General features: G+C 47.1%; 1 protein-coding gene across 1 annotated transcript; it reads left to right on the top strand.

The window, feature by feature from the left end:
- The first annotated feature begins 1 nt into the window (after position 1).
- map3k14b (mitogen-activated protein kinase kinase kinase 14b) lies at positions 2-14,411 on the top strand. Its single transcript, XM_083932386.1, has 15 exons — positions 2-182; positions 1,852-2,125; positions 2,905-2,980; positions 3,354-4,152; positions 5,629-5,763; positions 5,902-6,031; positions 6,143-6,271; positions 7,556-7,660; positions 9,078-9,241; positions 9,321-9,471; positions 10,325-10,894; positions 12,263-12,369; positions 12,463-12,583; positions 12,669-12,769; positions 12,900-14,411. The coding sequence occupies exons 2-15, from the start codon at positions 1,879-1,881 to the stop codon at positions 13,062-13,064; spliced, it is 3,000 nt and encodes a 999-aa protein (XP_083788512.1). The 5' UTR covers positions 2-182; positions 1,852-1,878; the 3' UTR covers positions 13,065-14,411.
- The last annotated feature ends 273 nt before the right edge of the window (positions 14,412-14,684 follow it).

The raw sequence follows: 14,684 nt of genomic DNA, 5'->3' as shown, positions 1-14,684 counted from the left end.
GACGACCAAGAGTCAGGACCCTCTTCTTCTTCTTCTCTTTCTTCTTCTTCCTCTTCTTCCTCTTCTTGTCTTTCTTCTCCTTCTTCTTCCTCTTCTTCCTCTTCTGTGTCTCTACAGGACCCAGTGGAACCTGAACCTGAGCCTGACGCAGGAACAGGAGCCTGTGATCACCACGCACTGAGGTAACCCTCTGTGCCGGTGCACAGTTTCACCTGGCTGGAAACTTTAGAGCGCTCCGAGTGTCCGACTCGTCTCTTATGGAGGTGTTCTCTCTCTCAGCTCACAGAGGGAAGTGTGACAGGAAGTGTAGTCGCCGGTGCACCGTGGGAACAGTCTGTCCTGAAAGATCGAGTCTGACATTGTCACTCGAGGGACAGGAAGTTTAAAGTATTGTCTCCAAACGCTCTTCTGTCGTTCAATTTTTTATTTCCTCTTTAGTTTGATGTAAATGTTTGGATTTCTTTCTAGTGCTGTGTTTCTCTCCCTGTATCACATAATGTTACCTGTATCGTATTGCATCGTGTCATAACATTAGCTATATCGTATCGTATTGCATCGCATCGTTATCCTTATCTGTTTTTTATATCGTATCATTTTGCGTCATATCGTATCGTATTGCATTGTATCGTAACGTTATCTGTATTATATCGTATTGCGTTGTATCGTAACGTTATCTGTGTTTTATATCTATCGTGTGATATTGTATTGTATTCTAACCTGTATTGTAACGTGTTGTATGGTATCGTATCGTATCAAATCGTATCGTATTGTAAAGTATTGTTTGTATGGAATTGCATCGCGTGATATCACATTGTATTGTTATCGTAATGTAACCTGTATTGTACGGTTATGTAACATATTGTATCGCATCGCATCGTATCGTACAATATTGTATCATACAGTATCATATCATATCGTATCGTATTGTAACCGGTATTGTTCCGTTATGTAACATATTGTATCGTATTGCACCGCACCGCATCGTATCACATCGCATCATATCGTATCATATCGTATCGTATCGCATAGTATCGCATTGTATCGTATCGTATCGTATCGTATCGTACCTTGTCGTATCATATCGTATCGTACCGTACAGTATCCTATCGCATCGCATCGTATCCAACAGTATCGTATCGTATCGTATCGTACAGCACCCCATCGTATCGTATCGTATCGTATCGATTCGTATCGTATCGTATCGTACCGTACCGTACAGTATCTTATCGGATCGTATCGTATCGTAACGTATCGTATCGTACTGTAAAAACAGCAGCACTACTCAGGTAATCTTTAACTGTCCGCTCTGTAAACTTCACATTAACAGTTTTAGTTCAAAGCAACCGCGTGTCGTGTGTTTGCGTGTGTTTGCGTGTGTTTGCGTGTGTTTGCGTGTGTTTGCGTGTGTTCACAGTTTCACGTCGTCTCTTTATCAAACACAAGCACTTCAGATATCTGCACCACCTTCAGGCTCCGTCCACGAGGGCTTCAGGACTGTCTCCTTGTGTGTGAGAAGTGTGTGTGTGTGTGTGTGTGTGTTTTGATCCCCTCCAGTATTCGCTGTCAACATGGCGAGTGTTTGAGGAAGAGAGACTCCGACAGCTGGCCCGGCGCAGTGGAAGGCATGCGGCCGCTGTCCCGCGTGCCAAATCTCTGCATGCTATTTATAGCCACCTTGCCAGGACCACTGCTGGTGTTTGTTCATTCACACCCGGCCGCGGCTAAATGCCACCACGTCCAAACGAGTGCCAATTACAAATGTGCTGTTTCTGCTTTTCCATGAGTGCGGAAAAGCCTCTAATATTAGCAAGTGACATTTCAATCACTGTGTGTTTTGTTCATCCTCTGCAGCTCTCACAGACGCACAGCGACAGAGAAATGGCCATACCCCGGATGTTCAACTCCAACACACCGTTCGTCATCGTGACCGGAGGATCCGAACTCTCATTTCTTGGCAAAGAGGACGACGGCCGAGGATGTGAGGAGGAGAAGGACTCGCTGGTCCAAGCCATCGCCCCTCATCTGAGTCGGGTGATGCAGCACGGCACTGCCAAACACGTGGTCGCCGAGGGCCCAGAGGTGCCCGAGGAGAACTCCTGCGTGTCCATCGTCGCGCAGGCCGAGAGTATGTGGATTTACAATTTAGGCTCCAAACATTTAAAACACTGATGTCAAAGAAGTTTCAACACTTCAAAACATGCTAATTTGCTTCTGTGTGGGAAGTTACAGGAGAAGATTGATACCACTCATAAATCATCTCATCTCATCTTCAGCCTCTTATCCGGGGTCGGGTCTCGGGGGCAGCAGCTTTAGCAGGGGACCCCAAACTTCCCTTTCCCGGGCCACATTAACCAGCTCTAACTGGGGGATCCTGAGGCGTTCCCAGGCCAGTGTGGAGATCTAATCTCTCCACCTGGTCCTGGGTCTTCCCCGAGGCCTCCTCCCAGCTGGACGTTTGTTAAATAAAAGGCTACAGACAGCGGATGGTTAGCTTAGTTTAGCATAGAGACTAGAAAAAAGGGGGAAACAGCTAACCTGGCTCCCTCCAAAGGCAAGAATATCAGCCTCTGCAGATCTCTTAATCTCAATAATCAACATGTTATATCTACTTGTTTGGCACAAAGTGAGATATAACATGTTAGTTAATGAGCATTAGAGGCTAGCATGTTGTTAGCTTTGGACAGAGCCAGGATAGCTCTCTGTTTCCAGTCTCTACGCTAAGCTAAGTTGATGCTAGCCTTATATTTAAGAGACAAGCGAGACAGCGAACAGGCATATTTTCCAAAACACTTTTGCTCTAAAGTGTGAACCCTCTCTTAACCCTCTCTTAACCCCTGGTTTCAGCATTTGTTTGAGTGCATTTGTGTTTCTGTGACATTACAACTGAACATTTCTCTGTCGCAGGAGAAGACTTTCAGGAGTTCAGCCCGACCAACACACAGACTCCGTACTCCAGATCCCAGCTGCTCAGAAAGCACAGGTACCGCACCGTACGCAATCCACATTCACATCAGTTCAATTAAAAAAAAAGATAAGCAATAATGACATTTTAATCCACACATAGAGGCTTTAGAGTACGGCATAAGATTTGAGGTACGTTGTTTCTAGCGGCCTCTTTGATGTAACTTTGTTTGGCACAAAGTGGGAGAGGAGCGAGTAGAGGATAACATGATGTTAGCTTTGGAAAGAGCCAGGATAGCTCTCTGTTTCCAGTCTTTATGCTAAGCTAAGTTCATGCTAGCATAAGATTTGAAATACGTTGTTTCTAGCGGCCTCTCTGGCGGTGAGATGTAACTGCAGGCGACTCTGTTCTTCCAGAGCCTCCATCTTGTCCTCCATCCTCTGATTCACAGGTCCGTCAGCAAAGACGCTGCCCTCCTGAGCGACACAGAGGACGAGGACTTGGACGTGAGCGCCAAACTCCCGCTCCACCACCTCCAGAGGAAACAACGCAGGAAAACCAGAAGACAGAGCCCGGAGGACGGGGGACAGCCTCCAATCATCCGGGGCCTGTGGGTGCAGGAGATCGACTGGCTGAAGTCGGCCGGCACAGAGCTGACGTCATCGTCAGCTGAGATCATCCCTCCTCCTCCTCAGTTCACTGACTGCAGCCATGGAGACTCCTGTGTGTGCGGAGGCCGCGCAGACGCCTGTGTCAGAGGGTTGGAGTCAGCAGATACAGACGACACCTCCTCCAGCGCCAGCGACAGAGGGGGCTCGGACTCTGATTGCGGCCTGGAGCAGGACTCCGTTTGCACCCACGAGAGCGACTCAGACTCATCCTGCGCTGCAGAGGACGCCACACAAGCAGCGGAGAGCTCCTGGGTTGAACCCAGAGCGTCAAATTTGACCTTTGACCTGATGCAGGTGTCCGGTTTCACCTCTTCCTCTCACGCTGAGTGGGAGTCTGACTCTACAGGCTGTGTTCAAAGCCTGCCGGGAGTTTCAAACTCCACCTACACCCTCAGTACCGTGAACACATTCAGTTTTGATGACGTGAGCGATGTGGACACGGTCTTGGACGGCCTCAGGGGCCGAGTGACGCGACTGCCAAAGCTCTTTGTTTCCCCCTTCTTTAGAGATTTGATCAAACAGACTGCGAACGACTTGAAGGGCGGCAAACCTGTCAATGAAGGACTCATATTTCATCACGTAAGACATTTAAATCCTCTTTATTCGGCGCCGTGCCTTAATCACATTATAAGCTATGTACACCAAACACTGCTCCTGATGAGTAAAGACGTTCAAGAAGACTTTTATTTTGAAGGGTAACTCTTCAAACGTGCGATGGGGACGCAGAACAAAACAATTTAAATAAGAAACAGGTCAAGAAAAAGTCAAACTGTCGCCACTTTTAGTCTTTAATGTGATGCAAACTCTGAAAATGCTGCGTCCTACATTTCCCATAATGCAACCAACAGCATCAAGAAACTATCTGACTGCTACGACGTGACATTACGCCCTTTCAAAATATGATATCCGGGTCTGAGCCTCGTGTTTCTCCAACACCTCAGTGTCGTGTTCTCCGTTGTTTGAACAGATCTGACTTTTAAAGAACATAATTGTCTCTTTATCTCTTTCTAATCGATATAAAAGACGTCTAACTGAACAAAGAGGTGATCGTAACTGTTCATGTGTTTGGACGTTGTTGTTGTTTTGTTTCAACGGAGTGTTTGGACTTGGAAATCTTATTTTGAAAGGGTGTTACGTCAGACTGAACAGCTGGATTATTATAATTATGGCTTAGATTTATAAAGCACCTTTCTCAGAGCTCAAGGCGCTTTACAGAGTCCAGGTTCATTCACACAGACGTACATGGTGATGGTGGTAAACTACGTAGCAGTCACAGCTGCCCTGGGGCCGACTGACGGAAGCGTGGCAGCCAATCGGCGCCTACGGCCCCTCGGACCACTTCCTCAAACATACAGCAGTCAGACAAATCCACACGAGGCAAAGTGGGTGAAGTGTCTCGCCCAAGGACACAATGATCATGACACAAGTAGGGCAGGGCGGGGATGGAACCGACGACCCTTCGGACATTGGCCGACTCGCTCTACCAACTGAGCCACACACAAAACAAAGCACCAATGATGTAGTTAGTGAAGCCAGAGTTTATTAAAAGAGTGTTTTAAAGACTTACCTACTGGCCCCTGTACCAGCTCCTCTCATAGTAAAGTCCATTACAGTGGATTACCAAAGTCAATCCCAAAGGAAGGAGCCCATTGGTGCTTTGTTGTGTGTGTAGGTTTGCTGTTATTTTCAGCAGCATTAGTGGTTAAAAAAGACCTTTGAATGCCTTCACCGCGCTGCCTCGAGCTAATCACTGCTAGCCACGTCCGGCTGTTAGCGACTCTCCAGGATTTCTCTGTTAATAGTTGTTACACTAAAGAATTGTCTCCATGGCTTATTTGATGAGTGTATTTTGATGATTTTACGCAGGAATTTCACTTTAACTTCATTCACCTCTGCATTGTTCTTAACTCCTGCACATTCTTGGTTTTGCTTTGACTGCAGACAGGAAACACCTGCCATGACTTCACACATTGGGGTTGTGTCTTTCTGACAGTGTTGATTTACCCTTAAACGTCTCAGCCCTTCGCTGTTATTGTGTCCTCTTGTGTCCTGCAGCAACTCCAGCCCAGCTGCTGTCAGTACAGGGAGGGAGAGGAGTACAGCGTCCTTCACCACGTCCAGAACGGCTCCTACGGGGATGTTTTCTGCGTCAGGGACAAGAGGACTGGATTTGAATGTGCTGCCAAGAGGGTAAGCCAAGAAAGAGTGAGTCATGTAAAACAAAATCCAGATAGGCACCACCCAAAAAGTGTCCCGCTCCCCCTCACTGACACGATGATTGAGTTAGACGTGATTGTTACTCAGCGCGTTGTTGTGCCCTGATCTCAGATTCCACTGAATCACTTCAGCAGCGAGGAGGTGAGCACGTGGAGCGCTCTCAACTCTCCTCGTGTGGTGGAGCTGTTTGGGGCTGTGAGGGACGGCCTCAACGTGGTGCTCTTCATGGCCTTAAAGCCAGGTAAACTCGCTTCAGTGTCAAAACACACACTTTACACTTTAACGCAGGATGATTGCCCACTTCCAGATGTAGTGCAGCGTTAACAATCACGATTTGTCCGAACCTCTTCAGCGTGTTTGGCCCAGCTTCTAAAAGAGACGCACTCCCTACCTGAGGATTTAGCCCTGCACTACCTCCACCAGTCACTGGGGGCGCTAGAGCACCTGCACCACAGAAAGGTCCTTCACCTGGACGTCAAAGGTACAGTACGTGCTTCTCTCAGACCACATGATAGGTCTGGGTCCTTGTGTTGAGCACCAGATTAAAGAGTTTATGTGTGTAGCACAATTCAACAACAAGGTGATAAGCATTGGGGGAAAACACAAAGATTTAAAACACATAAAAGGTCATTTAAAACATCTTCTCATCTCATCTTCATCCGCTTATCTGGGGTCGGGTCTCGGGGGCAGCAGCTTTAGCAGGTGACCCCAAACTTCCCTTTCCAGGGCCACATTAACCAGCTCTAACTGGGGGATCCTGAGGCGTTCCCAGGCCAGTGTGGAGATCTAATCTCTCCACCTGGTCCTGGGTCTTCCCCGAGGCCTCCTCCCAGCTGGACGTGCCTGGAACACCTCCCTAGGGAGGCGCCCAGGGTTCATCCTTACCAGATGATCCTGAACCACCTCAACTGGCTCCTTTCAACACAAAGGAGCAGCGGCTCTACTCCGAGTTCCTCACGGATGCTGAACTTCTCCCCCTCTCTCTAAGGGAGACTCCAGACCCCCTCCTGAGGAAACACATCTCGGCCGCTTGTATAAAAGATCATTAGAGCGGCAGAAGTTAAAGTGCAGTTTACTGAAAAGCAGAAGCGTCTTCAGTTTTGATTTTAAAGAACTGAGAGTTGGAGAAACCTGCAGTTTCCTGGAAGTTGGTTCCGGACACGTGGAGCTGAACGCTGACGCTCCATGTTTAGTTTTAACTCACATGTACGATTCGAGTCAAGGTGGAACGTGATTAAATACACTTATTTCAAGTGCCATTTTGAGCTATTTGTACTTAAGTATTTTAGTTTTATGCTGCTTTATCTTTGTACTCTGTGTGTTTTTTGGTAAAGGTCGTTTTAAAGCGGTAGATTTGATGTTGTCGACAGTCCTTATAGTGAAGGAGATAGCCCAGTAAAACCTCTAGCTGCTGGTTCTACCATCAGATCACATCCCCAGTGTCGGTACCTAATCCTTACCTGACACCTCACCCCTTAACCCTCAGTAATCCCCGCTGAGAGGATTGAAGAGGAAGGGGCGCGCTCAAATTAGGCCTCTGTGTTCGCTCAGCCAGCACACATCAAACGAACCCGTCTCATCATATCACATCTTCACAAAGGTGGTGCCTTATTTTTGAGGTTGTTACTTTACGCTACCTCCTGACAGGTTCGCCCCCCCCCTCCCCGTGCACCCGTCACTCTCACTTCTCATTCAACGGGTTCATAATGAGCACCAAATGAAAACAAGCTGTCCCACTGAATCCTATGTGTTGACTTTATTCCAGTTGACAATGTGCTGCTGTCCGCGGACTGCAGAGACACATTCCTCTGTGACTTTGGTCTGTCAGAGACATTAGACGACAATGGATGGAGCACCAATGCATTCAGGGGTGAGTAGAGTCTAAAAAGTCAGCAATAAATGAGGATTTGGTTCCACAAATTAACTTTAAATGGATCAGCAATTTCCCTCTGGACAAACCAAGTTTTATCTCAAAAGAAGTAGAAGAAGAGTTACGTACATGTTTTATAAATTCACCATTGATTAACCTTGTTTTACTAAGAGAAATCAGCAGCTGTTAATCCTTGAAAAGTCTTATATTTGTTTCCTGGATCTTCCCCTGATGGTGACTTTTGTATTACGTTGTTTTAAGCAAGTCAATGACAACAAGCGACACGACCTCATACCTAAACAACCGGTCCAACACGACACGCCTATATGGCTGATCTATTTGAAATTGTAATTGTGCAATGGTCGCAGTTTTAAAAACATGGTTAACGTTGTAAAAATGGAACCACTTGGCAACCTTTAGGTGGCAAAACCACTTAGTTGAGTTTATAGGAAAAGATTACCACTTGGGTTAAAATCAGTGAGTTTGTTACAGATGTAAATCCTTGATGTAGTTGGGTCCATACTAAAAAGTCAACCTTGACTTTGGTCTCGTGGGTGAAAGCTACGTGTTTGTTTCTGTCTATGAGGAGAAAGTTAGAAAAGAAGTAGATGCTAGGTAATACCCGCTGAATGTGCACGGGCATCAACACTTATAGGCTTCAACAACGTGCATACAGCGGAGTACAGTGCCACCTTATTCACTGTTGCTTCTAAACCCAAAACGACACAATTGAATATTTTCCAGCAGGAACAAGATCTTGGGGAAATTGGGGTGGAATTAATCGACAACCAAGATTATAGCTATCCTGATGCTAGCATGTAGCTAGTAACTAACGTTAGTAGCAGACAAGGTCATTAAAGTGTAATTCTGGCGTTGAAGCATCCCATGAATGCTGAGGCATGAATATACATATTTACATATTTTGATGACATATTAACAAAGAAATCTCAGAGTGTTGCTAGCAGCTAGACATGGCTAACGCTGCGGGCGCACTCATGCTGTCTTTTCGCACCGTGCCCAACTGTATGGCGCGCTTGCCGGCTGTAGCCCGGTTTAGAGAGGTGGGCTTTTGTAAAGCACGGATGCACATATGCGGGCAGGAGCGTGAACACGTGTACCAGCACGAGCTTAAGCGGCGGTCTTGATGTCTATTTAAATGCGCCTGTTCGCCGCGAAAGACATTTAAAAAGATGTGCCAAACGCTTTGCGGTTTGATGCAGGGGAGTGTTTACTGCAGATTTTGTCAGATGAAAATATTAAAAAACAGTCTACAGTCTAAATCCCTGAGGGGTGATGACGTATAAGCATTACGCATTTGAGCCATGGCCTAGATAATTTCAACTAATGTGAGTGCTAGCATGCTTTTGTCTTTTTTAATAAACTCCGGGTTATCTAACTACGCTCCATCAAAATGCAGGAGCTGCCTTCCCCGGCACAGAGACCCACATGGCCCCCGAAGTGGCACGAGGAGATCAACTCCGTGCCAAGGCGGATGTGTGGAGCAGCTGTTGTATGCTGCTGCACATGCTCAACGGATGCCACCCATGGATACGCTACTACTCCCATCCACTGTGTCTGCAGGTGAGACTCTTCTTTATTGGAAAGTGTGACGTTTCCACCCTGTTATTTCTTCTCAAATGTCCCGTCATGTGTTTGTCAGATTGTCAACGAGCCTCCGCCTCTGTGGGAGGTGCCGTCCAACTGCAACAACTTCACGGCCAAAGTGTTCAGGGCCGGACTCCAGAAAGACCCGGACAGACGAGCATCGGCAAAAGAGCTCCGGAGGAAAACCACCAAGGCCCTCAGAGCAGGTCGATGTCTTACACATGCCATGATAATAAACTTTATTTATAGAACACGTTTCCCACACATTCGTCTTTACCTACGAAACCTTGTCAGACACCAAATAATAATATTAGATTAATAACAAGAAATGTCAGTTTCATCTGTATTCATTTGAAGTAAATTGGTTGACGTCAGCGAGAGTGCAGCTTACCAAGGTCCGCAGGCTTTAATCGAAAGGTATAACTGTGTGTCATCAGCATAAAAATGCAAGGAGACGCGATGGCAGTAAATAATATCAGCAGTGTCTAGATGGTAACCGTGGATTTATAAAAACTCACAAAAACTCTTGCGGGACTCCTTTACCGACCACCTATACCAGAGGTGGGCAATTCCGGTCCTGTAGAGCCACTGTCTTGCATGTTTTAGGTTTCTCTCTGCTCTCACACACCTGATTCTGATGATTTTCTCGTTATCAAGCAGCTGAAGCTCGTCACAGTTTGATCATTGTTAGACTCAGGTGTGGTCGGGTAGGGAGAAACCTAAAACATGCAGGACTGTGGCTCTCCAGGACCGGAATTGCCCACCCCTGACCTATACTAACCTTAACCATTTGACTTCAATGTCTAATCATAACTATCTTGCAAGACTTGGATCTTGGATTACCATCTGTACACAACCGAAGTATAGTGAAAATAAAATAGGACCCAGGATTGAGCCTTGAGGTACTCCAAACCCAGTTTTGGCTGTTCAGACTATGATTGTCTATAGAATTCTCTATTTTCTATGATAAAGAAAACAGTGTGTCGATGAAAAAAACCTCAACCTTTCTGTTGTTGTGACTTAATCTACATCACTGACAACTCTACATTTGCTCCACAGTTGGAGGTCTGAGTCCTTGGTCCGTCAAAAGGGCCTATGAGAAGCTGCATCTTGGCAAGAGCCAGAGTGAAGACGCTCCCCGCTCTTTGTCGCCTGGGATCCACCCAACTAAACCACTGACCAAGATGTACTGGGTGAGCTCCTGGAGGACTGCAGCGGTGGACGAGGACAGCAGTGACTGGAAAGACGGTGACTCAGACCGAGACTCTGAAGTGGAGACGGACTCCTTAACCAGGGAATGGGAGTCCCGTCCGAAATCGCTGCAGGATGATTACGCCGCAGACGTAAAATACTGGGACAGCTGTTCGGATTCAGAGGTGGATATTTACATGGCAGAGGAGGAACGCATTGAGGAGAAGTGGCTGAAAAGTGACAGGGACTATGAGGGGGATTGGGAAGAGGAAGGAGAGGACGAAGATGAGGAGGAGGAGAAGGAGGAAGAGTGGGACTCCTCCGTGTCTACAGAGTATCTCCGTGCTCTCCGAGGAATTTTCCCTTTGCTGCAAAAAGGCCAGCAGATAAACGACAATTCATGGGGATCAGAGCCAGAGCTGGAATACCTCCGAGACGGTGAGTGATGAGGACAGCTCAGCAGGGGTGATACTTTCTTGTGAGTTAGGGCGCACTCACACTGTCCTTCCGCACTGAGCCAAAACAGGTTTTTTGGTTAAAGCCTAGTGCGTTTGACCAGTGTGAGTGCAACCGCTCTGCGCATAACTGCGGCCGGCTGGCCTTCCACGGCCCGTCTGAAAGAGGTGGGCTTTTGTAAAGCATGTTTGCACATGTACGAGCACGTGTACATGCACGAGCATGAGGCCTACGGCGGTTCTGAGGTAATTTCCTGTGCGCCTGTTGGGACGTAGAAAAAAGAAGGAGGGACCATGCGCGGACATTTCAAACAATGGCGGTGAAAGGTTCACGTTGGTGTGATGCGGAGGTGGAGTGTTTACTGCAGATTTGGTCGATGAAAAGATTCAAAAACAGTCGACAAGACGCACAAAAACTCCGAGGTCTACGGAAAGATCTGGAAACAAAGCCACGCATCGCCATGACGTCATCAATGCGTGTGACGTGTTACGGCGTGATGACGTATAGGCAGCAAGAAGCATTCGCCGAGGCCCAGGTAGTGTGAGTACAAACGGGCTGGAGGGGGGGACAAGGACCCTAAAGCCCGGGCGTGGTGCGGAAGGACAGTGTGAGTGCGCCCTAAGTTGAATGGATACAAACAGAATCCCTTTTTTAATCTGATGCAATACGCTTTATTAGGACACTGATTCTCACAAACTCATGTGATTTCTCTTGTCGGAAAATGTAGTTTAAGAGTCAACCCAGAGGGACCAGAAATTAGCTTCACGAGATCAGGATGGTCTCGCGAGGTTAATCTCGGTCTCTCCAATCAGCATTGGTTTCTTTGGTGGGTTGAAGTGAAACAGAAGAGACTGTTGAGTGTAAACAACATGGAGGCTTCCACGGATGAGATGAGCAGCTATGGAGCGAGCCGCTCACTAACTCTTTGTTCTCTGGATCCTTCTGTTGAATATGGACCGGGCTCCTGAAATTGGGCCTTTGATCCGTAAATTCACGTTAAACACAAAGGGAAAATCTCCTTTACCCACATGTTGTTTCCTTTCTGAGCTTTGCCTCCACGCTGTTAGCACCTCACACGCTTCACTCATCTGATTGGTTGGTTTGACCCGTATGTTGGTGACAGACAGATGGTTTATCCAATCAGAAACCAGGATTTTCACCCCTTCCTGAAAGATCTTTAAACCAGAGTTCAGATGGATCTGCTGAGACCATGAGAACCAGTCCATCAGGAGGTGTCATGTTGACCAGAAATGCCTTGAAATAGTACATTTTTATTGGTCAATGCCACAAACCCACTCAGATATTTCAACTGTTAGTAACAGAAACTGTCGATACGTTGTCTCTCACTAGACGTAGCTTTCGGCACCACAATCCAGACCCCGTCCCCTGAACCTCGCGACGACCCTCCGTCCTGTTTCAGCTGCTCCGACACGTCGCAGATGGACGCCTCAGAGAAGGTGTGTGTGTCTGTATCTGCTGGTGTTTGTGTACTTTCGTTTGTGGGGGTAAAAAATCAAATCTCTGAAACACAAAACCTTCTTTTGTTTAAGGAATCTGATCATTCGTCGGATGATCTGAGCTCTGGAGTCTTTTCGTCCTGCAACAGTCGGACGGACGGACATCTGGAGTGGTCGGCCTCAGCCAATCAGCCGTCCTCGTACTGCTTCGAAGGTAAGACGGCAGGGCTGCATCAAGATGTCAAACGCAGGTTGACTTCTGTTTTTTTTAATTGTTGTTCTCTGCTGTGACGCTCCAGGTGTTGACATCTGGATTGAGAACGTCCAGGGCGAGTGTCTGAGGATCCGCGAACGTCGGCGGGTCAAAGTCGGACACGTTGCCATAGGAATAAGTGATCAGGTAAGAAAGTGTTTGAAAGGTTTTTCTAAGGAACTATCTGATGAAAGACTAAGTAAACATGATTATGACCCTCTTCATGTCCGCGGTGAGGCTTAATCCCCATGAATGATCTCATCTGTATCACTCACAGATCTCAGGGAAGGCCTTCACGTTGGAGACTCTGGACAGGAAGGTGGTGTCCTTTGAACAGGAGATCAAGGAGTCGTGTCTGTGGCTGCGCTGCGTTCCCGCTCCGGACAGATGTCAGCGATGGAGGTGGAGAGTCAGGGACGGCAAGCTGGAACTTCGTGAATGAGGCGGACATTTTTCAAATTGACTTCATTCTGTTCTTTGCACTAATTCATCCTTTGATTTTACTGAAGACGTGTGGATCAAGGACGATCTGATCTATCTATCTTTTCATACTTTCAAACCGTCGGGACATTTCACCCGAGTATACGACGCATTTAAAGGCTAAAAGCTGAACCACTGACGATAGGAGTCATTGTAGCATTTAAGACCTTCAATGCTGTGTTTCTAATATGCAGTTAGCCGACTGAGACGAGTCCCGCTGGGTTTAAATCTTTATCCTCCAGAAAATAATGAAAAGATAGAGATATAGGAACCTTTCTTCCAGTGATGGAGGATGATAGACCGACAGTTCAGGTCACTTATTCCGTACCTGAGTGTACTTACCTCATCATCTATGTGACATTTGTTCATTTTGCTTTTGGACAGAATTACGACAGAAACGGGTCTTCTTGGTAGTGATGTTAGTTGCCATGGCGAAGTCCTCCTTCGGTTTAAAGGTAACGCTCTATTGTTATTGTATTTTTCACGTTGCGTTGAAAGGAGCCAGTTGAGGTGGTTCAGGATCATCTGGTAAGGATGAACCCTGGGCGCCTCCCTAGGGAGGTGTTCCAGGCACGTCCAGCTGGGAGGAGGCCTCGGGGAAGACCCAGGACCAGGTGGAGAGATTAGATCTCCACACTGGCCTGGGAACACCTCAGGATCCCCCAGTTAGAGCTGGTTAATGTGGCCCGGGAAAGGGAAGTTTGGGGTCCCCTGCTGGAGCTGCTGCCCCCACGACCTGACCCCGGATTAGAGGCTTCCCATCATATTTCGTGATACAATAATAATGAATCCGTTGCCAAAGCTGTGACTGCAGGTCAAAGGTGGCGAGCTGTGACTTTCTTTTTGTATTTCTTTTTTTTCTGATGTTATTCGAGTGGAGTCGCTGTCGTTCTCAGGGCGGCTGCCTGTGCCACCTGCAGAGGCTGACCTCTGGTGGCGTGCTGTGCACCACAACAGGCTGCATCACCTTCACACAGCATCTCCGTACAAGACAAGAGGAGTGTTTGTATTTGTGACGGTGATGAAGGTGAAACCGTAGGGATTTCTAATAATCGTTAACACCTTGATGCAACCCAAGGCAGAGTCCATTCACCTGAAAGTAGGATAGTCAGGGCTTTCTGTGAATGTCATCAATAAAATGTGATTTTGAAGCTGATTTTTTATCTGTAAAGATATTTTTCTATATTTGTTCCTGCCCTTTATGTCCAGGGGCAAAAGAGGTCACACTCTTGATCATTTGTCATGTTTCTTGGTGCCTTTAAATGAAGTTTAGAGCGAGTGAAGCTGCTTAAAACAATAAATAACCGTCGTTGTACAATATAACACTTGGACCTTACTGACATTTTGTGTTTTAACTATAAAAAATGAGGGAAAGAAGCTCTCGTCTGCCACCTCTGCTTGTTCTCGTCCGATCAATGCCTCCTTCATTCAGCGTGTCCTCCAGCAGCTGCAGGCCTCATGGGAGGAGACCCGTCCAGGACGCTCGGGCGGGCGGGAACGCCTCGGAGACATTTAGGACAAAGCAACACACGCACAAAGAGGGTTCATGTGACTGCATGATCAGGTCACATGATCCAGACTC

The sequence above is a fragment of the Echiichthys vipera genome, assembly GCF_963691815.1.
Source record: "Echiichthys vipera genome assembly, chromosome: 18".
NCBI classification, from domain to species: Eukaryota; Metazoa; Chordata; class Actinopteri; order Perciformes; family Trachinidae; genus Echiichthys; species Echiichthys vipera.
The sequence above is the reverse complement of the archived record's forward strand: the minus strand, read 5'-3'. Positions and strand labels throughout refer to the sequence as shown.

Excerpts from the sequence above, each read along its gene's own strand:
- map3k14b (XM_083932386.1), top strand. The coding sequence starts at position 1,879 with ATGGCCATACCCCGGATGTTCAACTCCAACACACCGTTCGTCATCGTG. Across the intron at positions 7,661-9,077 it reads GAGCACCAATGCATTCAGGG|GAGCTGCCTTCCCCGGCACA; the intron begins GTGAGTAGAGTC and ends ATCAAAATGCAG. Across the intron at positions 9,472-10,324 it reads CACCAAGGCCCTCAGAGCAG|TTGGAGGTCTGAGTCCTTGG; the intron begins GTCGATGTCTTA and ends TTTGCTCCACAG.